Source organism: Bubalus kerabau, chromosome 4, assembly GCF_029407905.1.
Source record: "Bubalus kerabau isolate K-KA32 ecotype Philippines breed swamp buffalo chromosome 4, PCC_UOA_SB_1v2, whole genome shotgun sequence".
Classification (NCBI taxonomy): Eukaryota; Metazoa; Chordata; class Mammalia; order Artiodactyla; family Bovidae; genus Bubalus; species Bubalus kerabau.
Window position 1 is genome coordinate 82,645,530 of NC_073627.1, and position 22,787 is coordinate 82,668,316.

Here is a 22,787-nt window from a genome sequence, read left to right on the forward strand (position 1 = left end):
TTGAAGATCAAGTTTCAGAAAGCAGAGCAAAAACACACAGAGATGAAATGCAGATGAATACACATAAAAGATTAGAAAATCATACAAGGAGATCCAATTCCTTTTAGAATTAAAGGAGTTCTAGAAAGGGAGGTAAAATTATCAATATCATCAATGAAATGATTCAAAAAGATTCCCACTGTTTTCCGGTTGAAACCACCCACCAAGTACCTATTTCATAGACTTTCACAAAATAGACTCTCACAAAGGATCATGAAATTTCAGAATAGCCACATTAATGCTATATTGTACAGCACAGAGAATACAGCCAATATTTTAATAATAACTATCAGTGCAGTATAGTCTTTAAAAATTCTGAATCACTATACAATATACCTCTAACTTCTATAATATTGTTCAGCAACATACTTCAGAAAAAAAGCTTTGGGGTTAAGAAGTGGCAAGTTACGTAAAAGGATAAAGAATTAGAATGGCATAGCATCTCATTTCTTAATAGTAAGACAGTCATGGTTGGTTGAATCCACAGAAGTAAAACCTGTGAATACAAAATCAGGCCCTTTGTAATGTATATTCATTACATCATTTTATATAAGGAACTCAAACATCTACAGATTTGGTATCTGCAGGGGCTTCTAGAAACCAATACCCTGCAGATACCAAGGGATGACTGTACTAGAAATCCGAAGACAACAGGGCAATGCCATCAACCATTTGAGGGAAAATCATTTCCTACTTAGAATTCTAAGAAATCCTACTTAAAATTTCTAGCCAAAATATCTTTCAAGGTCTAAAAAGTATTTCCTCCTACGGACCTTTTCAGGAAGGAAACTCCATGGAAAAAAGGCAGTAATCCAAGACAAGGCATTCTAGAAAACAGGAATCCAGTAACGAGGGCAAAAGAGAATCTCCACAATGAGGATGGAAGGAGAGTGGAGGTCAATAATTCCATAGAGAGCCTAGTGATCAGCTTATCCATATCAGAGCATGGCAGCAGGCTCTAGGAGAGACTTTTTCAAGCAAATGAAATAGATTAAAATATCTAATATACATAAACTATTGAGAGATTTGCTAAGAGTGTTTGTGTATAAATTAATGGGTGAAAAAACCCTAAGCACAGGAAAAGAAAATAAACACAAGTAACTAGATAAAAAAGTATGCAGGAATGATTTCTATTTTTTTGAATTTACCAAGGCTAGCTTTATGGCCCAGGATGTGATCTATCCTGGAGAAGGTTCCATGTGCGCTTGAGAAGAAGGTGAAATTCATTGTTTTGGGATGAAATGTCCTATAGATATCAATTAGGTCTAACTGGTCTATTGTATCGTTTAAAGTTTGTGTTTCCTTGTTAATTTTCTGTTTAGTTGATCTATCCATAGGTGTGAGTGGGGTATTAAAGTCTCCCACTATTATTGTTATTGTTAATTTCTTCTTTCATACTTGTTAGCATTTGTCTTACATACTGCGGTGCTCCCGTGTTGGGTGCATATATATTTATAATTGTTATATCTTCTTCTTGGATTGATCCTTTGATCATTATGTAGTGACCATCTTTGTCTCTTTTCACAGTCTTTGTTTTAAAGTCTATTTTATCTAATATGAGTATTGCTACTCCTGCTTTCTTTTGGTCCCTATTTGCATGGAAAATCTTTTTCCAGCCCTTCACTTTCAGTCTGTATGTGTCCCCTGTTTTGAGGTGGGTCTCTTGTAGACAACATATGTAGGGGTCTTGTTTTTGTATCCATTCAGCCAGTCTTTGTCTTTTGGTTGGGGCATTCAACCCATTTACGTTTAAGGTAATTACTGATAAGTATGATCCCACTGCCATTTACTTTATTGTTTTGGGTTCGAATTTATACACCATATTTGTGTTTCCTGTCTAGAGAATATCCTTTAGTATTTGTTGGAGAGCTGGTTTGGTGGTGCAGAATTCTCTCAGCTTTTGCTTGTCTGAAAAGCTTTTGATTTCTCCTTCATACTTGAATGAGATCCTTGCTGGGTACAATAATCTGGGCTGTAGGTTATTTTCTTTCATCACTTTAAGTATGTCTTGCCATTCCCTCCTGGCTTGAAGAGTTTCTATTGAAAGATCAGCTGTTATCCTTATGGGTATTCCCTTGTGTGTTATTTGTTGTTTTTCCCTTGCTGCTTTTAATATTTGTTCTTTGTGTTTGATCTTTGTTAATTTGATTACTATGTGTCTTGGGGTGTTTCGCCTTGGGTTTATCCTGTTTGGGACTCTCTGGATTTCTTGGACTTGGGTGATTATTTCCTTCCCCATTTTAGGGAAGTTTTCAACTATTATCTCCTCAAGTATTTTCTCATGGTCTTTCTTTTTGTCTTCTTTTTCTGGGACCCCTATGATTCGAATGTTGTAGCGTTTAATATTGTCCTGGAGGTCTCTGAGATTGTCCTCATTTCTTTTAATTCGTTTTTCTTTTGTCCTCTCTGATTCATTTATTTCTACCATTCTATCTTCTAATTCACTAATCCTATCTTCTGCCTCTGTTATTCTACTATTTGTTGCCTCCAGAGTGTTTTTAATTTCACTTATTGCATTATTGTTTATTTATTTATTTATTTTCCTCCCTTATATGTTGCCCTCTGTGCTTCCAAATCTCGGCACAGATTCGGCAGTGAGAAGGTTTCCTGGTGTTTGGAAATTTCTCTCTTTTTAAGACTCCCTTCCCGGGACGGAACTCCGTCCCTCCCTCTTTTGTCTCTTTTTTTTGTCTTTTATATTTTTTCCTACCTCCTTTCGAAGAGTTGGGCTGCTTTTCTGGGTGCCTGATGTCCTCTGCCGGCATTCAGAAGTTGTTTCATGGAATTTACTCGACGTTTAAATGCTCTTTTGATGAATTTGTGGGGGAGAAAGTGTTCTCCCCATCCTACTCCTCCGCCATCTTGGCTCCTCCCTCCCATCATTCCAAGCATCTTTTCTGACCACAATGCAGTAAGATTAGATCTCAATTACAGGAGAAGAACTATTAAAATATCCAACATATGGAGGCTGAACAACACGCTGCTGAATAACCAACAAATCACAGAAGAAATCAAAAAAGAAATCAAAATTTGCATAGAAACGAATGAAAATGAAAACACAACAACCCAAAACCTGTGGGACATGGTAAAAGCAGTCCTAAGGGGAAAGTTCATAGCAATACAGGCACACCTCAAGAAACAAGAAAAAAGTCAAATAAATAACCTAACTCTACATCTAAAGCAATTAGAAAAGGAAGAAATGAAGAACCCCAGGGTTAGTAGAAGGAAAGAAATCTTAAAAATTAGAGCAGAAATAAATGCAAAAGAAACAAAAGAGACCATTGCAAAAATCAACAAAACCAAAAGCTGGTTCTTTGAAAGGATAAATAAAATTGACAAACCATTAGCCAGACTCATCAAGTAACAAAGGGAGAAAAATCAAATCAATAAAATTAGAAATGAAAATGGAGAGATCACAACAGACAACACAGAAATACAAAGGATCATAAGAGACTACTATCAACAATTATATGCCAATAAAATGGACAACGAGGAAGAAATGGACAAATTCTTAGAAAAGTACAACTTTCCAAAACTCGACCAGGAAGAAATAGAAAATCTTAACAGACCCATCACAAGCACGGAAATTGAAACTGTAATCAGAAATCTTCCAGCAAACAAAAGCCCAGGTCCAGACGGCTTCACAGATGAATTCTACCAAAAATTTAGAGAAGAGCTAACACCTATCCTGCTCAAACTCTTCCAGAAAATTTCGGAGGATGGTAAACTTCCAAACTCATTCTATGAGGCCACCATCACCCTAATACCAAAACCTGACAAAGATCCCACAAAAAAAGAAAACTACAGGCCAATATCACTGATGAACATAGATGCAAAAATCCTTAACAAAATTCTAGCAATCAGAATCCAACAACACATTAAAAAGATCATACACCATGACCAAGTGGGCTTTATCCCAGGGATGCAAGGATTCTTCAATATCCGCAAATCATTCAATGTAATACACCACATTAACAAATTGAAAAACAAAAACCATATGATTATCTCAATAGATGCAGAGAAAGCCTTTGACAAAATTCAACATCCATTTATGATAAAAACTCTCCAGAAAGCAGGAATAGAAGGAACATACCTCAACATAATAAAAGCTATATATGACAAACCCATAGCAAACATTATCCTCAATGGTGAAAAACTGAAAGCATTTCCTCTAAAGTCAGGAACAAGACAAGGGTGCCCACTTTCACCATTACTATTTAACATAGTTTTGGAAGTTTTGGCCACAGCAATCAGAACAGAAAAAGAAATAAAAGGAATCCAAATTGGAAAAGAAGAAGTAAAGCTCTCATTGTTTGCAGATGACATGATCCTCTACATAGAAAACCCTAAAGACTCCACCAGAAAATTACTAGAACTAATCAATGACTATAGTAAAGTTGCAGGATATAAAATCAACACACAGAAATCCCTTGCGTTCCTATACACTAATAATGAGAAAACAGAAAGAGAAATTAAGGAAAAAATTCCATTCACCATTGCAATGGAAAGAATAAAATACTTAGGAATATATCTACCTAAAGAAACTAAAGACCTATATATAGAAAACTATAAAACACTGGTGAAAGAAATCAAAGAGGACACTAACAGATGGAGAAATATACCACGTTCATGGATTGGAAGAATCAATATAGTGAAAATGAGTATACTACCCAAAGCAATCTATAGATTCAATGCAATCCCTATCAAGCTACCAACAGCATTCTTCACAGAGCTAGAACAAATAATTTCACAATTTGTATGGAAATAAATACAAAAAACCTCGAATAGCCAAAGCTATCTTGAGAAAGAAGAATGGAACTGGAAGAATCAACCTACCTGACTTCAGGCTCTACTACAAAGCCACAGTCATCAAGACAGTATGGTACTGGCACAAAGACAGAAATATAGATCAATGGAACAAAATAGAAAGCCCAGAGATAAATCCACGCACATATGGACACCTTATCTTTGACAAAGGAGGCAAGAATATACAATGGATTAAAGACAATCTCTTTAACAAGTGGTGCTCGGAAATCTGGTCAACCACTTGTAAAAGAATGAAACTAGAACACTTTCTAACACCATACACAAAAATAAACTCAAAATGGATTAAAGATCTAAACGTAAGACCAGAAACTATAAAACTCCTAGAGGACAACATAGGCAAAACACTCTCTGACATACATCACAGCAGGATCCTCTATGACCCACCTCCCAGAATATTGGAAATAAAAGCAAAAATAAACAAATGGGACCTAATTAACCTTAAAAGCTTCTGCACATCAAAGGAAACTATTAGCAAGGTGAAAAGACAGCCTTCAGAATGGGAGAAGATAATAGCAAATGAAGCAACTGACAAACAACTAATCTCGAGAATATACAAGCAACTCCTACAGCTCAACTCCAGAAAAATAAATGACCCAATCAAAAAATGGGCCAAAGAACTAAATAGACATTTCTCCAAAGAAGACATACAGATGGCTAACAAACACATGAAAAGATGCTCAACATCACTCATTATCAGAGAAATGCAAATCAAAACCCCTATGAGGTACCATTTCACGCCAGTCAGAATGGCTGCGATCCAAAAGTCTACAAGTAATAAATGCTGGAGAGGGTGTGGAGAAAAGGGAACCCTCTTACACTGTTGGTGGGAATGCAAACTAGTACAGCCACTATGGAGAACAGTGTGGAGATTCCTTAAAAAACTGGAAATAGACCTGCCTTATGATCCAGCAATCCCACTGCTGGGCATACACACTGAGGAAACCAGAAGGGAAAGAGACACGTGTACCCCAATGTTCATCGCAGCACTGTTTATAATAGCCAGGACATGGGAGCAACCTAGATGTCCATCAGCAGATGAATGGATAAGAAAGCTGTGGTACATATACACAATGGAGTATTATTCAGCCATTAAAAAGAATACATTTGAATCAGTTCTAATGAGGTGGATGAAACTGGAGCCTATTATACAGAGTGAAGTAAGCCAGAAAGAAAAACACCAATACAGTATACTAACGCATATATATGGAATTTAGAAAGATGGTAACATTAACCCTGTGTACGAGACAGCAAAAGAGACACTGATGTATAGAACAGTCTTATGGACTCTGGGAGAGAGGGAGAGGGTGGGAAGATTTGGGAGAATGGCATTGAAACATGTAAAATATCATGTATGAAACGAGTCGCCAGTCCAGGTTCGAAGCACGATACTGGATGCTTGGGGCTGGTGCACTGCGATGACCCAGAGGGATGGAATGGGGAGGGAGGAAGGAGGAGGGTTCAGGATGGGGAACACATGTATACCTGTGGTGGATTCATTTTGATATTTGGCAAAACTAATACAGTTATGTAAAGTTTAAAAATAAAATAAAATTAAAAAAAAAAAGAACAAAAAAAAGTATGCAGGAACAGAATAATAATCCTGTTAACAGGGCTCAGTCTTTGACAGTTTTATACATTCTTGAAGTATAAACTGAGTTATATAAACTTCTGCTGCTGCTGCTAAGTCGCTTCAGTCGTCCAACCAAATTACAACTGACTATGGAAAGTGAAGAGACACTGGATATATAGTTGATGCATTGAAGATAAGGAAAGTGAAGAGACAGTAGATATATATTTGATGCACTGAAGATGAAGGTAGTGAGCTATTGGAAAGCAAGCTGAGGACTCTCATCTCCCAAAATGTTAAGTCAAAGGATAATATCAATAGATAATGCCTAAAGTCGAGAAGTCAAGAAGTAGCTATATGAGTATATACTTAAAGATGTATTAATATATACATACATTATATGTATGTATATAATATATACATACATTCTAGAATTTCTTTTGTGCATATATATATATATATATATATATATATATATATATATATATAAAAGTTTTAAAATGCACAACCACTTCAATTGTTTTAAAGATCCTTTCAATAGATCTAGGAACTAAAAAGATATCCTGAAAATTACTGTCTTTCATTCTCCCCAGGAGCATTTCAGTTTCTAAGATCAGAGTGCAGGGAGGGTGAAGGGATCTTTACTTGTTTACTATTTTACATATTTTAAGAAAAAAAGACTTAAAAGGAGTAAAAAGGAAATCAAAATGTCCTCAAAAGACTAATGTTCTAGTCTCCTAACAAGATGTAAATACTCTCTTTTCTATCAGGTTAGCAGTATGAAAACCATGAGCATCACAATCTTGTTTTGGCTGCTCTCCATGCTATTATCAGACAAAAGCCAGACTTCTAAAACAGTAAGTTTTTACACTTAAAGCAGTGAAAATATTTTCAAAGGTACACTTTGGGTAAATTTAAATAGTAAAATATTGAAGGCAATATAACCAAAAAAAACCAAACTATCAAAATGAATTCTTTAGTTAGTAGGGTATATTCAAAACATGTGATCTCTGAGCCAGATTGTAAGTGGACAAAAGCAGTCTTCTTTTTATAAAAAACTAAGTTCTTTAAAAGCAAGAAATACATAAAATTTCACTATAGGATCAGAGATTAGTTAAGACATAAAAACACTTTAAAATGTAGAAAACTTTTGTAAAAAACACATATTTATGAGGGAAATTATTATTGTTACATTATGATTATGATTATTATTATTACTATTAGCGGACATTTCAACTGCAAAAACAGTTGAAACAAGAACTATTTCTTTGGATCTATATCCACATAGGCGACACACTTCTTGTCGGCTGACTTTAACACACGGCTCAATTTCTCAATTTCTATTACAAGATATTTTCCTTTAAAACATCAAAGTTTGAGCTGTTAACCCTATACAGTTATATACTGAATGTTGTTTATATCTTAGATGTAATGTTGGTAGCTCTACTGATTTTTTAAAATTACATATTTTTACATTATTTTCTCATTATAAACATCCATCTTGCATACTAAAATACTAAATAAATAAACAGAATTATTTACCATTTATTTCCACATATATAAATGGTAATATATCAATATTCTTTCAATAATAATTATTTACTAACCGTTGGAAGATACCTGTATGACATCAAAATTTCCTTAATCTTCAACACTCCATCCCAATTTTAAAAAGGAGTATTTGCTTTACCTTTTTACATATTTTAACATCAAAGGATTAGATAGTAAACTTTTTTCCTAAAAGAATTTCCTTCCAATGTCTAATTGCCTAGATATGAAAATTTGGGAAATTTTGTGAATATTTTTTCTTATTAATGCATTTCAAATTTTCTCTTTTTTAGGAAGTCAAATGTAATTCTACTGCAAAGAATTATTCTTTGATTCCAGCAAATATCAGTAAAAATGTTACTATACTTGACCTCAGTTATAATCAGATTACTCTAGATATCACAGACACAAGAGTTCTACAGACATATTTTTTACTCAGTGAGCTCTATTTGATTGAGAACAAAGTCACTAACCTATTTAATAATAGTTTCAGTAATCTGTCCAATCTAGAAATTTTAAATATCTGTAGAAATTCCATCCAAACAATTCAACAGGGTGCCTTTACAGGATTACATAAACTGAAAAAGTTATATCTCTGCCAAAACAAAATAGTTCAACTGAATCCTGATACATTTTTGCCTCTTAAAAACCTGATACTATTGAATTTGCATGGCAATTTGATAAGCTATTTTGATGTACCACAACTGTTTCATCTGGAATTCATAATTTTGTATGGAAACCCATGGAACTGTTCCTGTAGTCTACTGAATTTGCAAAACTGGTTGAAGACATCGAATGTGACACTAGGTAAGCATTTATAATTTAAATTAGTCAAAACCAAAATGATTGATTTTGGCTTGTGCCACCCTAGAAGTGTTTCTCATTTCATGTCTTAAAACAAAGGAAACTATTCCTGTTTAATGCAAACAGGAGAAACACTGAAAAGCAGTTGCTGAATACAAGCTCTCCCTCTGCCTCTCCAGAAAAAAAGAAATAAGGGAAGAAGCTTGAATGTTCTACATATGTAAGATGAAACTGTCACTCTGTATACTGTTTGCACTTTCAATACATAAGACTAATTTTCTTTTACTGTTTTTTAAAATTTATTTTTAATTGGAGGATAATTGCTTTACAATATTGTGTTGGCTTCTGCCATACAACAGGGTGAATCATCCACAAATACACATATGTCCCCTACCTCCTGAACCTCCCCCTACCCCCATTCCATCCCACCCCTCTAGGTTGCACAGAGCACCAGGTTGAGCTCCCTGTGCCCATACAGCAGCTTCCCACTGGCTATCTATTTTACACATGGTGGTGTATAGATGTCAGTGCCACTCTCTCGATTTGTCCCACACTCTCCTTCCCCTGCTATGTCTAAAGTCTGTCCTCTATGTCTACATCTCTATTCCTCCCCTGAAAATACCATTTTTCTACATTCTGTATATATGCGTTAATATGTGAAATTTGTTTTCCTCTTTCTGACTTACTTCACTCTGTATAATAAGCTCTAGGTTCATCCACCTCACTAGAACTGACTCAAATGCATTCCTTTTTATGGCTGAGTAATATTCCATTATATATATATATATATATATATATATATATATATATATCACAATTTCTTTATCCATTCATCTGCCAATGGACATCTAGGTTGTTTCCATGTCCTAACTATTGTCATTTTTAAAAGTACTTCTTTTCTAAGGATATCCTGTCAGAGAGTAGGTGGAAGTAGGTACCCTATTTTCTAAACTATATACCATGTTCCAGATGTTTACCACAATCTAAATCATAACATCTTTACTTTACTAACACAGACAAACTGAACAATACACAAGAACTGCACTTAAACTGTATTTATAAAATAACTTAATAAACAGAAATAGGCATCTTTCTTCATTTTGTTGCTGCTGCTGCCGCTGCTGCTAAGTCGCTTCAGTCATGTCTGACTCTGTGCGACCCCATAGATGGCAGCCCACCAGGCTCCCCCGTCCCTGGGATTCTCCAGGCAAGAACACTGGAGTGGGTTGCCATTTCATTCTCCAATGCATGAAAGGGAAAAGTGAAAGTCAAGTCGCTCAGTTGTGTCTGACTCTTCGGGACCCCATGGACTGCAGCCTACCAGGCTCCTCTGTCCATGGGATTTTCCAGGCAAGACTACTGGAGTGGGTGGCCATTGCCTTCTCCACATTTTGTTGCTAGACAAATACAATTAGCTTCTTTCTTATACCTTTAATGACAGATAGATATGTCAAAAAAGTTCCAGATAAAAAATTATAAGATGTTGTTAACCATAATAATTTATTAACCATAATAATCTTATTTTCCATAATAAATCTTATTTTTTTCTATTTTACTAGAAAATGAGAGCATCACCATGTGTAGCTATCCAGATATCCTGAAGTGCTACAATATCAAAACAGTACCTTACAAGGCTGAATGCTATTCAAAATTTCCTTCATCTATAACTGAAGACCTTCACATTCCTTTTCAGTCCATTAGCAATTCAACATTTAATAACTCTTTGAACAACTTGACAAGAAATTCAGGTAGTTTGTTTTAAATATTAATATTGCTGAGGATAGCATACTAAATAAACTGAGATAGTTCTCATTTTTCTGCATTTTAAATTTCTTGAAACAGTGTAAAAGAACAATTCCTCCACTCAAGAAATGATTAACAAAATATTGGGTTTCTTAAGTAGGCTCTGCTAGTTATCAGTCAAATACCATTATGCAAATTACTTAACTTCTCTGAGCCTTGGTATTAACTAGTTAAGTCACAATACTTAACAGGTATAAATCAATAATGTTTTTGAGTGAATGGATAACAATGCAAAGATAGGTAGTTATTTTGAAAAAGTATTCTTGCACCACAATATGAAATATCTTTATTTACTGCAGTTTTAGTAACTTTTGCTTAGAGAAGATTATGGATATTTATTTCTAATACCAATATTGAGGAGTTATTAGGACATGTAATTATGATTATTTTATTGTTGTCAATGTAACAAAATTCCTCTCCCACCCTTTCTTTCTCGTTATTCCATTTAAGAACATGAATCTCATGGAAAAAGCTGGGCTTTTCTTGTCGGTGTTGTCGTCACTGTAGCGATGACTTCACTACTCATTTCAATTGCTATCAAATGTCCAGTATGGTATGACTTTCTGCTTAGTTACAATCATCATCGTCTGGAAGAGCATGAAGCAGAAACCTATGAAGATAGTTTTACTGGAAATCCAAGTTCTCCTTCACAGATAGCAGACACAAACTCTGAAGAAACTACAGTAATATTTGATCAACTACATTCATTTGTGGTAGATGATGATGGGTTTATTGAAGACAAATATATAGATACTCACGAATTACGTGAAGAAAATTAATTTCTTTCAATATTTGATTTTTAAAAAAATGTTACCAGCTCACTCACATTTTAGGCATGGAAATTTTGATCAGTGATATACTGAACTATGGCCAGTAGACCATCATATTAATTGCAACACATAAATATCATAAAATTACACTCTTCTCATTGGTTTTGTGCAAGTAGGTCCAAATACAGTAACTGCCACTCCTTGATACCTAACAGTTAAAATACTAGCATTACTATTCTCAGCAGTATATATGAGACCCAAAATAATAGTAGGAAACAAATCTACATTATTCTTTAATTAAAGTGAACAGATTCTCATATTAGCCAGATATTTGATGTAACACCTATTAAAGTTTTACTGATTGGAATCAGTAAAGAAATAAAAATTTTGGAATTTTATCATGAGTTGAAGTGAAGAACAGAGATAGTTTAAACTGACAACACACTAAGATTGATTTTATGCCCATAGAATGAATTCATGAAATTGGAAAAAGCTTTTTAAATCTTTTTAAATGCTTTCTGAATTGGCACAACAAATTTCTGAAAATTTAGCAGCAATTTAAAGCACAGGCATAACGTCAGGCACAATCTCTAGATTTCAGTTATGAAGAAAGACTGTCATCAAAATTAATGTCACAACTGAGTAATATAGTAACTTCCAAAGTGGAAATTATCTATGCATCTTGTTTTAAAAAATACCTATTCTGCTCCTTTGGGGGACATTTTTATTCAAATGATTCTGTTTTGGAGCTGAGGAATCTTCAGTTAGCCTATGGTTAGTTCTTTGGGATGCTGTAGGCAGAGCCATGTTTCCAAACTTGTTTTCTAGAACATTAACTTCCAGAGAGACATTAAGAAGTATTTACAGGATGGAGGATTAAAAGGTACATGGTCAAAGTGAAAGTCGCTCAGTTGTGTCCAACTCTTTGCAACCCATGGACTATGCTGTCCAAGGAATTCTCCAGGCCAGAATACTGGAATGGGTAGCCGTTCCTTCTCCAGGGGACCTTCCCAACCCAGGGATTGATCCCAGGTCTCCCACATTGCAGGTGGAAACTATTATAGAATTACGAGAGAATATAGGGTTTAAACAAAGTCAAACAAGCTTCTTTACTATAGGACTTATAGTAAGGAAGGACTTTGCTACCCAAGACTTTACTAAGCTAAACTGCTTTCTGCTCTTCAAGAGCATAATATTAAGAATTTGCCAAATTTCTTGATAACAAAACCTTTTCTTTGATGCATGGCTACTAACAGGTCATAGCACAATAATGGTCCAAAGAACACTGGCTTTGAAACTATTACAAGAAAAGTCTAAAGTGAATTATTTGCTAATTCTTTATCATCAATTGGCTATAATTATAATTTTAACAAGTTAATGTAAATAGTGGCACTAAAAACTGTAAAAAAAATCCATCATTTTTACTTTTCATATGTGGAGCAATTTAGTATACAGTATTTATCTATATATATTAGAAAAAAATGTCTAAAACACAAATATATTTATGGATTAAATAATATAGTGTTTTAGATTTTCTTCATTATACAAGAGAACAGCATCCAGTGGTGTACATGGAGCAGGGTTGGATAAAAGTTGATGGAGATGGGTGCTTAGGAGTATGTTATTTTATTTTTGTGTATGTTCAAATTTCTCTGTAACGTAAAGGTTATAAACTGTGTATAACTGATAGTTCCTTAGAAAAAAGAGACTAAAAATAATGTAGATGTACATTATTTTCTAACAATAGTCATTTTTAAGGTTATATAAATAGTAAATTCAGTTCAAATGTGTACTGAGGAAAATAAAAATTGTTTAGGATGATATACTCTGTGAAATAAAATAACTGAATCATTTGTAATGCATATTTGCTTGTATTTATAGGAACATGTTTTCAATAAAGGATACAAATGCTTTATGTGTAGTATTTCCTAATAGATAACATAAATTATATAAATGTTATAATTTTAAATCTCAATTATAAGAGTGAGATAACTATATAAACATAAGGCATCTTTTTCTACTAACCTATCATTTTACCAAATATCATTTCCTAATTTAAGAGGCAAATGTTCATATTTTATAAATATAGTAAAAATGAAATATAACTATGAAAAATATCAAAGACTACATCAAATCTCTTATATTCAAAAGACTCATAATTAAATATTGGGTATTCAATAGATAACTCATTAAACAAAGAAAAATAAATGGGTTTAAAATTATAATTATGTATATTTTTAAGGGATAACTGATTTTGGCTAATACCAAACTAAAAAAGTATAGACATTAGAAATGGAAGAAAATCATTAGTTCAAGTAGGTGTGTGAAACTGAATGAAAGCCAGATACCAAAGTAACATATTGAGTCTATATACTATAACCACTTTATTATAAGTAGGTGTTCCATAATAAAACATATGGTCTCATGCCACAGTAAATGGTGGTACTAAAAGAGAAGAGAAAGAAAACATAGGTTTTTTTATACATGCTTTCTCAAAGTATGGCATTTCCTGCTCCCTTTAAATGTATAGGATAACATAAGGTAAATTCTTGCATTATTAAAGTGTTGGCCATCTGATTGAACACATGAAATAAATCTATCCTCCTGGTACATATAAAAATAAACTTTACAAAAATAATTTGTCTTTAATTTAAAATTCCTCTTAAAGGGTCAGGGGACCCTATCTCACTCAGCCTTAGTTACAATAGATATTAAGTTTTGAAACTGATAACATTTTCAGGACAAAGTACCATATTTTAAGAACATTTTCCTTAATCAATGAACCAAATAGACATAGAAACCTACATCATCATTAAATTTATAATCTGTGAGTTATCTTTTTGGATAAAGTATCTATAAAACACATACATATAACATTTACAAATCTGACAGGTGCATTACATAGGTTTGTAGATAAATGAAAAAATAAATGAGGACTAAATGTTCTAATGCTCTCTTGGAGTTGAAGCTTCAATACTTTGGCCACCTGATGTGAAGAACTGACTCATTGGAAAAGACCCTAATGCTGGGAAAGATTAAAGGCAGGAGGAGAAGGAGACGACAGAGGATGAGAGGGTTGGATGGCATCACCGACTTGATGGACATGAGTTTGAGCAAGCTCTGGGAGTTGGTGATAGACAGGGAGGTCCAGTGTGCTGCAGTCCATGGGGTTGCAAAGAGTCGGACATGACTGAGTGACTGAACTGAACTGAAATGTTCTAAACTATATAAGGTTCTCAATGGGTTATAGTTTATTATATCTTATTTTTTAGATACGTAAGAAAGTATTTTATATGTAGTAAATCATGAATATTTGTTAACTGGTCTAAAACCAGAGCAACAAAAAGGAAGTTTTCAAGTATGTGTCTGGTTACCACAAATATGGGATTTTCTTTGTAAAAGGGAAGAGAATTCCAGTATATTTGTAATTTAAGATAGCACTTTATAGGAGCAGCAAATGATAGACAGGGGAAAGAGATTTCTTTGTTTTTAATGAAAAGAAAATTACCTTCATTTACCTTTCAAATAATTCATCCTGATATTTTAACATCCTATTTTTCATCAAGTATTTACTGTACATGAGGAGGTAATATGACAGTATTTTTGATGTTATAGAATTTTGGTTATTTGGGTTAATTATTATCCTTGCTCTCAAGGAAATTAATATTGATAAGTTTATGGAACAAAATGTGTACAGTGTTTGTACAAAATAGCTCATCTTCTGTTTGCGTTGCTTTAGACAATAATTAAAGTCAAAAAGTCAATAAAGAATAATTATGTTAACTACTGATAATGTCTGGATATTTGTGTCCCTCCAAGATTCATATGTTGAACCAAAGGTAATGGTGTAAAGGTTGGGAGGTGATTAGGTCATGAGGGTAGAGTCCTCATGAATGGGATTAGTAAGTACCCCTTATAAGAGATCCCAAAGAGCTTCCTAGCTCTGTCTACCATGTGATGATATCACAAGAAGGTATGAACCAGTAAGAGGGCCTTCACCATAACAGGACTATACTGCTGCCTTGATCTTGGACATCCCAGCCTTCAGAACCCTGAGCAATACATTCCTGTTGTTTATAAGTTACCAAGTCTATGATATTTTGTTACAGTGGCCCAAATGGACTAAGGTCACTATATAACTTCCATTATCTTTGTAGGCATTACTGTCACTGCCACATTTACCTTATCATCAAAGTCAAAGTTACTTGGGAGCTTCCCGGGTGGCTCAGTAGTAAAGAATCTGCCTGCCAATGCAGGAGACCTGGGTTCAATCTCTGATTTGCGAAGATCCCACATGCCACAGAGCAAATAAGCCCATGCACCACAACTATTGAGCCTGTGCTCTAGAACCCAAGAGCAACAATTACTGAGCCCAAGTGCCACGACTACTGAAGCCTGCATGCCATAGAGCCTGTGTTCCCCAATAAGAGAAGCCACCACATGAGAAGCACAACTAGGGAGCACCCCTAATTTGCTGCAACTGGACAAATGTTCACACAGCAACAAAGACTCAGGACAGCCAAAAATAAATAAAATTATTGAAAAAAAAAGATTTAAAAACAAAAATTAGCTGGTATTCGGTCTTTAACCAGGTTATATATATAAAGATGCACATACAACCTACGTCTATAAAGTAGATTACTAATATAACAATTAATTATCAATTAGTAAGTGAATAATAATATAAATAGCCCATGGAATAATAAAGTGCATTTCATTAGACTGGGGCTTAAATCTCATAATTTGAATTAGTTAAGAAGTTCAAGTTAAAATTGCAAATGGTAGAGATGTTCTTATCCACCTTAGATTTAAAACTCAGAGAGGTAGAAATTTTATCTAAATGAAGACAACAGATACATTAACAATGTAGTCTGTATTGCAAATATTCAACATTTTAAAATTTAAAAATGCAACAGGGAAAAACAACGAACAAAACTATAAAGAAATAAATGGTTCAGAAGTTAAACTACCTATACAGGTCACTTATAAATCTGTTTTATTTCTAAATGGATTGTACTCACGCTTGTCTTTCAGTGAATATAATGTCCATACTTTGTGTTTCTCGATCATTTTGAGCTTTAAGCTGAAAAAAGAGTTAACTGAAAAGTTAGTGATAAAAAATTACCATTAAGCCAAACTATCTCTTTAAAGTTCATTCTGATTATGAATCAATTAGAGATTATAAAAATAATCCTAATGCCCCAGGCAAAGTTTTAAAAAATGCGTATGCTTTATTTAACAAACCACTACCAACACCAAATACAAAGAAACACTCTTTTTCACAGGCATTATAATCTCACACCAAAAATATTCATTGTTTACTGACCTGTTAAGTAATCTAATGTAAACTTTACTTATGTAAACATAATTTCAAGATTTCATTATGTGTTCAATAGTTGATTAGTATAATATGTCAAATCTAGACCCAACGCAAGTTTTATTCTTAAATCATTCAGGATTTTACCTGAGTACTCCTATTTGACTCAACCTGCGCATAGTCAGTCTAGACTTTGGATAAAGCATCTGTCTACAATGCAGGAGACCCAGGTTCAAGCCCTGGGTTGGGAAGACCCCTTGGTGAAGGAAATGGCAGTCCACTCTAGTACTATTGCCTGGAAAACCCCATGGACAGAGGAGCCTAGTAGGCTACAGTCTATGGGGTGGCAAAGAGTCGGACACAACTGAGCGACTTCACTTTCACTTTCTTTCTCATAACTAAAAGAACACAAAGTTTTCACTGTTTATATTTGGCATTAAAAATACAGTTTTTAAATTGAGAATTCTCCTGTGTTTTAAAGGTAAGAAGTTAAGAACTTCATTACATTATTATTGCTTTTGTACTTATTTGCTCAGTCGTGTCCAACTCTGCGATCCCATGGACTGTAGCCCACCAGGCTACTCTGTCCATGGGGACTCGCCAGGGAAGAATACTGGAGTGGATTGCCATGCCCTCCTCCAGGGGATCTTCCCAACCCAGGGATCGAACCCAGGTCTCCCACATCACCGGTGGGTTCTTTACCAGCTGAGCTACCAGGGAAGCCCCTAAATTTAGAAGAGTCATTTTATAAATACTGTACTTTTATAGTCTTTGTATAAATAAATAATAAACTATATAAATTTTATTTATTTTCTTCCAAATATTTATAATCAATTAAGCTAGCTATTATAATTTTATTATTTTCTACCAAATACTCATTAAGAACATTGAATACAATTTCTCATTTACTAATCAAAAGTACTGTTATGTCTGGCATCATATGGCCATTATTCATTTTCTCCTTTTCTAATACAACTCTTCACTGAGTACTCAGCTCCATGTGCACAAATATTAAACCAGAAGGATTGCAAACTAATTTGTATACAAGGATTATGGATGGGACTCCCTAACTAATACTGAATGAGAGACCAGTTTGAACACAGCCTTGTAGAGACACTAAAGCATCCACTTGAGAGAGTCAACCAACAGGAAGAAATTTTAAAAGAGCAACTAAGGGAACTCAAATATAACAGTAGTATTTAGGATCAGAGTAATACCTATCGTCATGGTACATAAGGTTTTATCAAGTTACTTCCAGATATAAATGCTTTATTTTAGAGGCTATGTAGATCAACTGCTTATAAATTTTCTTACCATGTTGTAATCATTCATTACTTCTTCCATTTCAGTATTGGTATTAAGTTTATCTGCCAACTAAAAACAAAAGTGCAAAAAGAAAATTCTATTTGTCTTCATAAATTCTCTCTATAATCCATAATATAGGTAGTCAATCTTACAAATAAGTAGTTATTTAAGTATTACTACTTCCAAGACAAAACACATATTGAGCTACTTAAATAAGCACATTCTATGCATTAGGGCAATCAACAAACTACATTTTTAGGAAGGAAAAATAAGCAGTAAAGAACTATTCTTCCTGCAGATAGTACCTCAAAGAGCTTTGCCTTCTCTGAAGAGATGTCTAAGCTTATAAAGAAGGATGTTGAGAAGACAAAATTTGGGGGAAGATCTTTCTCCTTTTTTTCCCCAGGGGGAAGAAATGTTAATGGATTTACAAATTTACACCACTGAAAATGTAAAATGATTTAATCTTTTAAAAAATTATAAAAAAATTAAATTAAAAAAAAAATCTACAGGGCAAGGCACAAACAGAACACTTCAAATAGAAGCCTACTTCAAAAACTCAGGCAAAAGAAAATTTAGGCAGTGACAGCAACAGCAAACATATTTATCTACTTACCTTGTGCCAAACCTTGTTCTGAGCCTATTATATGTATTGTTTCACTTAATTATCACAAGTACACTATGAAGTAGATATTATTATCCACATTTTGCAGATACAAAAATTTAGCAAGTTGTCCAAGCAGAATTTGAACAGGAGGGCTACTAAAAGCAAACTATCTGGATGTAACTGACTCTAAGAGACTAAACTTTCCTAATGTAATATATATTACTATATATAACATTTTCAATTGTGATATGGATAAGTGCTCTTGTTATTGTTATTGTTCAGTTGTGTCTGACTCTTTGCGACGCCATGGACTGCAGAATGCCAGGATTCCCTGGCATTTACCATCTCCCACAGTGTGCTCCACCTCAGGTATATTGAGTCGGTGATGCCATGCAACCATCTCATCCTGTCGTCCCCTTCTCCTCCTGCCTTCAATCTATCCCAGCATCAGGGTCTTTTCCAATGAGTCAGTCTTCGCATCAGGTGGCCCAAGTATTGGAGCTTCAGCTTTAGCATCAGTCCTTCCAATGAATATTCAGAGTTCATTTCCTTTAGAATTGACTGGTTTCATCTCCTTGCTATCCAAGGGACTCTCAAAAGTCTTCTCCAACACCACAGTTCAAAAGCATCAGTTCTTCAGTGCTCTACCTTCTTTATGCTCCAACTCTCACAACCATACAAGACCACTGGAAAAACCATAGCTTTGACTACAAGGATCTTTGTCGGCAAGGTTATGTCTCTGCTTTTTAATACACTGTCTAGATTGGTCATAGCTTTTCTTCCAAGGAGCAGGTGTCTTTTAATTTCATGGCTGCAGTCACCATCTGCAGTGATTTGGGAGCCCAAAAAAATAAAGTCTGTCACTATTTCAATTGTTTCTCCATCTATTTGCCATGAAGTGATGGGACCAGGTGCCATGACCTTAGCTTTTTGGATAATAATGCTAATAAGATCTAATATTTACTGATAGATAACTGGCTAACTAACTGCTTTCTCTGTATTAGAGAAAAACCTACTACAAACAGCATATTTTACATATTATTATTTTTATATCAAGTAACTTGCATAATTTATTCTCTTATAACTAAAAATCCCTTTCATTTGTCTTTTTATATTTTATAAAAAATTATTTTTCTCATATTTAGAAGATCATTTACTAAAAAAGTTGCACAGAACAGTATGGATTATAGTGTGAAAATATACTATTAATATAATCAGAAATTCTGTTTATGAGTACAATATAACAATATCAAGTAGGTTTATTATAATGTACCTAATCATTATGGAGGCATGTTTCTTACTTTGTGTATCACTATTTTTAAATTGGAGAAGTGAGATACAAGTTTTCAGTAAGTTCAGAGACCACTGCTGCCTAAAGTACCCACAGAGTAGGAAGAAAGAAAATTCTGAAAGATTAGAAATTTTCATGGGGCCAAGATCACTCCAAAGAGTGAGCCAGTAATCAACACTGCAAACAAGATCATTTTTTCTGGAAATCCACACTAGGAAGCTTCTTCTGGAAGTCCACATTAGGAAGCAAAACTGTGATTATATTAGATGCCCTATAGTGACAGAAGACAAACACTGTATTTTGAATGAAATGGAAGGATAAAGGCAAGTTTGGTACTAAGTAAATTTTTAAAACATCATGATGACAACACTCTGTAGAAAGATAAAAGTATTTTTAAAGCAGTGACATTGCTAGTACTCAATACATTTTATCTACTCCAAAAAATATTATTTTTAAATTGTTAGGGAAAAAAAGCATGCATGTTCTGTATTTTTAAGTGTTTTTCTTTTAAAGGCTGGAAGAATACCTATTAATCTGTAAAGGCAAAATATTTCTTGGGAGGGAAAGTAGGGAGAAAGCAAATATATACTTTAATCCATACACTTGCTATGGTTTCAATCTTTCTCACTATGTATGTATTCATGCATTATTTGGTATTTAACATTAAAATGTTATAGCATTTTCTAAAGTGGTAAAAAGTAATGAAAATATTCAAAAGAAATTCTCTCAGAAAAGACCAAATACCATGTTGTAGTCTGCTAGTTGTCCTTGAAACTCTTTTATTTCAACAGCTAAAGTCTCAGCTCTGTAAATATAAAATACATTCATAAATACATAAATAGGCAGATGAGCATTATGAATATTATGTTTAACTATAAATTTAGTACTAAAATTCTGAAACATATTATATCAAATGTTACTCATAATAAAAATATACCTTGCATACTTTAACTGCAAAATTACTCACCTCTTTTCATATGACAAATACACTGAATTCTCTTGATTGTACATTTCTATTTCTTTCTGGAGTTTATTGATTTCTGTTGTGAGGTCACTTATTTTACTTCTAATGGAAAGAAATAAAGAAATTAGTAATACTTCCAATCCAGAAAACAGTCTCTCTAGTTAAACAAAATAAACTTTTCATAAATGTGTAACAACAATATAAATGGTTTTGTGAAATTTCACTACAAAAAGAAAAACAATTTAAGCAGCTTATTTGATTACAGTGGTATACTCCAACTGAGAAATTGATAAAAGTTCTCTATTCATTAAAAAAGATGAAACAGTATTAGAATGGAAACCTGGACAAACTGGTACAATCTATAGACAGAAGTAAATACCTAAATGTCACTCTCACAGTTCTTGCTACCCTCTAGAATAGTTTTTCAAGAGCAGCACTATCGACATTTTAGGTCTTTGAATAATACTTAAAACAATACTTTCTGTGCACTGTAAGATGCTTAACCGTCTCTCTGGCATGGATGCCAACGACACATCACCTGAATCCAGTTATGACAACAAAAAATTAGTCTAAAAATTGCCAAATATTCCTTGAGGGGGCAAAATCACTGCCAGTTGAGAACCACTGTTCTTCACTCAATTGACATAAGTAGGTAATTGTAATTTTTAGTACAGAAGCACAAATCTTGGAGAAGAGAGGCAATGTGATGGTGAGAAATGGTTCTATCACCTTTTCTTCTTTTGATTAAAAAGTGACTAGATATCAAAACTGATGGCCTCACTCTCATTCTTACTGATGTCAGCTTTGAGGACAGATGGGAGAAAACCTTCCCTTCTCTTACTAACTTCTAGGAGTTTGAGGATCAAAAGGATTCAAGTAACTGAACAGCAAAAGAATTAAGAAGGACTAAAAGAAAGAAAACAGAGATTTCAGGATACAATAGAAGGATGCATTAAATAGAATGCAAGTAAGAGGGAAAGAAGACACAGAGGATGAACCAACCAGAAAATACAATAAAATGGAAAAATGGAGATAGGCTAGCAGGGCATCTGAGCAGAGAAAAAAGTAGGTAGAGAGAGAAAAGAGTTCTTAATTTAGAGCTGCATACTTAAGAGATATATAACAAACTTATGAATTAAATAGGCCACAGTTATAGCAACTGACTAAATTTATACTTTTGTAAAACTCTGCAGTAATTATTATAAATAAGTATATATATTTTATGGAGAAGGAAATGGCAACCCACTCCAGTATTCTCGCCAGGAGAGTCCCATGGACAGAGGAGCCTGGTGGGCTACATACAGTCCAAGGGGTTGCAGAGTCGCACACGACTTAAGCAATTTAGCAGGCCTGCATATACATTTTATCATTCATACACATATCTATGAATAATTTCAGAATACTTAGTGAAAGAAGCATAAAATATTCTTCTCATTAGAAGAAACAGTGAACTGGAAATATATAGCTCACATACATTCTAATACATAAAATTTAAAATCTCAGCCTAACTATACTACCATCATTTGTGACGACATCTATTTAGAGCCAAATTAACCATAAATTATGTCAAAATACAAAATAATCTTAAGAATTAACAGATATCTAATTATCTCAGTAAATACTATAGTTAAAACTTCATGATCATTCATAGGGAAAAAAAAAGTATATAACATACCGAAGAAGTCCAAGATAGTAAGATTTGTCTAAAATTTGCCTCTGGGGACCTAAAAAAAATTTTTAGGTATTAGTGTTCAGTTTGAAAATGTCACCACATTAGCAAATCCAAAGCACAATCAGAATTACACTCAACAATTTTCTAATAGCTCTTACAAATATCCCAGTAAGTCTAAAAATCTGAAAGAAGCAATGAAATAGAAAAGAGAACTAACATCTTAGCATCATGACGTAATGGAAGCCTGAATTAAGATCACAAAGATGGGACTAG

The 22,787-nt window shown here is 33.9% G+C and overlaps 2 protein-coding genes across 5 annotated transcripts in view; one reads left to right on the forward strand and one right to left on the reverse strand.

Moving 5' to 3' along the window:
• The window catches only part of IFT74 (intraflagellar transport 74), a 99,896-nt gene that overhangs the window by 64,654 nt on the left and 12,455 nt on the right, over positions 1–22,787 (reverse strand). For all 4 annotated transcript variants that reach the window (XM_055577861.1, XM_055577859.1, XM_055577860.1 and 1 more), the window contains exons 4-8: positions 22,518–22,566; positions 20,846–20,944; positions 20,623–20,683; positions 17,990–18,049; positions 16,380–16,441 (exon numbers count right to left, since the gene is read on the reverse strand). In XM_055577861.1, coding sequence (XP_055433836.1) covers positions 16,380–16,441; positions 17,990–18,049; positions 20,623–20,683; positions 20,846–20,944; positions 22,518–22,566 — 331 coding nt within the window. The remainder of the gene's footprint in view (positions 1–16,379; positions 16,442–17,989; positions 18,050–20,622; positions 20,684–20,845; positions 20,945–22,517; positions 22,567–22,787) is intronic.
• LRRC19 (leucine rich repeat containing 19) lies at positions 7,213–11,367 on the forward strand. Its single transcript, XM_055577864.1, has 4 exons — positions 7,213–7,290; positions 8,275–8,788; positions 10,345–10,533; positions 11,039–11,367. Exons 1-4 carry the CDS (start codon positions 7,213–7,215, stop codon positions 11,365–11,367), a joined length of 1,110 nt encoding a protein of 369 aa, XP_055433839.1.